The sequence below is a fragment of the Triticum dicoccoides genome, chromosome 3B (genome assembly GCF_002162155.2).
Source record: "Triticum dicoccoides isolate Atlit2015 ecotype Zavitan chromosome 3B, WEW_v2.0, whole genome shotgun sequence".
Classification (NCBI taxonomy): domain Eukaryota; kingdom Viridiplantae; phylum Streptophyta; class Magnoliopsida; order Poales; family Poaceae; genus Triticum; species Triticum dicoccoides.
Window position 1 is genome coordinate 597872894 of NC_041385.1, and position 623 is coordinate 597873516.

The following is a 623-nucleotide window of genomic DNA, read 5'->3' on the forward strand; positions in this document are numbered from 1 at the left end:
GGGGAGGTCCTACACGGAGCCGCCCCCGGAAGAGCCCCAGGACTCCGGCGGCGGCAGCGCCGCCGCGGGAGGCGAGCCCGTGAGGCTCGAGGGGAAGCGGGGGAGCGTCGCGGAAGGGGAGGAGGAGGAGGGACTTACGGCTGGGCGCGCTCCTTGTGAGCCCGCCGCGGAATCGAGTTCCGCAGGGACGACATCTTCGAGCCTCGCTGCCCCTCTCCCGGAAAAACGAGCGAGCCGGCGGAGGAGCGGATTTGGGAGGGGCTACGCGGCGAGGAGAGGGGAGAGTGGAGGCCGAAAGAGAGGGGGGTGGCCAAGCTAGGGTTCAGGGTTTGGGTTTTCCTCGGGCAGTCGGGCGTGCGCGATGCAAGATGAAGGGTCGAAGTCCGCGAGCCCGGTGCGAGGCGGCCCGTTCGTATTGGCCTGTAGTGATATGTTTTTCTTTTTTGTGAGGAGGCTGACCAATTGTTTTTCTTTTTTTGAAACTTTTTTTTTTTGCAGATAAACTTATACTCAAGCATCAACCGTACAATCCTGCTTACATAAATCGATGACCTCTGGGGGTCCTGATCCCAACCGGACAACAGTTCTACTCTCAGTTCTAGCAAAACTAGCTAAAAAATCAC

The 623-nt window shown here is 59.4% G+C and overlaps 1 protein-coding gene across 2 annotated transcripts in view; it reads right to left on the reverse strand.

Moving 5' to 3' along the window:
* LOC119277334 (probable U3 small nucleolar RNA-associated protein 11) overlaps window positions 1-346 on the reverse strand; it is a 3755-nt gene extending 3409 nt beyond the window's left edge. For both annotated transcript variants that reach the window (XM_037558606.1, XM_037558607.1), the window contains exon 1: window positions 139-346. In XM_037558606.1, the coding sequence (XP_037414503.1) occupies window positions 139-194 (56 nt within the window). In that variant the 5' untranslated portion in view covers window positions 195-346. The remainder of the gene's footprint in view (window positions 1-138) is intronic.
* Between the last annotated feature and the right edge of the window lie 277 nt (window positions 347-623).